This window comes from Otolemur garnettii, unplaced genomic scaffold (genome assembly GCF_000181295.1).
Source record: "Otolemur garnettii isolate 467f Iridium unplaced genomic scaffold, OtoGar3 scaffold00082, whole genome shotgun sequence".
Taxonomy (NCBI): Eukaryota; Metazoa; Chordata; class Mammalia; order Primates; family Galagidae; genus Otolemur; species Otolemur garnettii.
The window spans coordinates 2,220,476-2,221,640 of record NW_003852477.1 but is presented as its reverse complement, the minus strand read 5'-3'; the positions used below and the strand labels follow the sequence as shown (position 1 = coordinate 2,221,640).

The window sequence follows — 1,165 nt, the reverse complement described above, 5'->3', positions numbered from 1 at the left end:
AATGACTTGTGGCCAAACATCCTAAAGATAAAACCCAGGACAGATCATTCAAGAACTTAAGATAGAAAATAACGCAAGTATCCAAATAAAACAAGTCACCATAAATTCCTCTATACAATGAACTTTGACAAGCACCCTCAAGATTCATCCCCAACTGTGTGTCCAACAATGTGGTAGTCATAACAGCACAACACATGTTCACTCCAGGACATTCAAGTGAAAGTTTTCAACAACCAGTACTTGACAGTCCATTGTGCACGTATCAGGCACTATTTGATGCACTATCTGCGGTGCACAGCATAGTTTTCATCCTATGCATTTGTGTATACAAATGCAAAATCAGTTCAACTTTATGTTACCGTAAAGGTTATGTTATAGTACATACTCCCCTGGAACAAACCACCACTGTAGTTTGACATAACTTCATAGCAACATAAGTGTTTAAATTTCTATATCAAAAAGGAATCACTACTCTCTGCTCCAATTCTCTAAATGTAGGCTGAGATAAGTTCAAGTTAAATACCTTATGACACACACTCAAAAGTCACCTAATGATAGCGTCAACTGCAGACATAAATTTTGTTATTTCTCTTAAAGCTAAAAGAGACTGTTCAGTAGAAAACAAAATTCCTAATTTTGTGTGTGAAAATACTAAGGGGAGCCACAAGAGGATAAAGGCAAAACTCTCAAGGGAAGAATAAAACAAAAACTTTTGAATTAAGCAAACTTTTACTATGATGATAGACAGTTTACCTGTGTGGGAACTTGAGGATGAAGTCAGTCAGTTGCATGCATTTGAAAGGCATGGCCTGTCTTCTTACCTTAGTGCAGGGTCCATCAACCAAAGCCTGAAGACACAAAGATCAAGGATCTCAGTGCAAAAACACAACAGCAATTAAAATGGGCATTCTGTATGAATTACCACTGCACTAGTCCTTTCAAGGCTATCAACTCCACACTACTCCTTCAACAAATTCCTCAGAGAAAAAAAAAAAAACAAAGATTGACCTACTGGGAGGCGCCTGTGGCTCAGTGAGTAGGGCGCCGGCCCCATATACCGAGGGTGGCAGGTTCAAACCCAGCCCCGGCCAAACTGCAACAAAAAATAGCCGGCGTTGTGGCGGACGCCTGTAGTCCCAGCTACTTGAGAGGCTGAGGCAGAAGA

At 40.3% G+C, this 1,165-nt stretch overlaps 1 protein-coding gene across 2 annotated transcripts in view; it reads right to left on the bottom strand.

Annotated features, from left to right (window-relative positions):
• Positions 1-1,165, bottom strand: part of RPL14 (ribosomal protein L14) — a 3,597-nt gene that overhangs the window by 1,401 nt on the left and 1,031 nt on the right. For both annotated transcript variants that reach the window (XM_003794487.3, XM_012808044.2), the window contains exon 3: positions 754-848. In XM_003794487.3, coding sequence (XP_003794535.1) covers positions 754-848 — 95 coding nt within the window. The remainder of the gene's footprint in view (positions 1-753; positions 849-1,165) is intronic.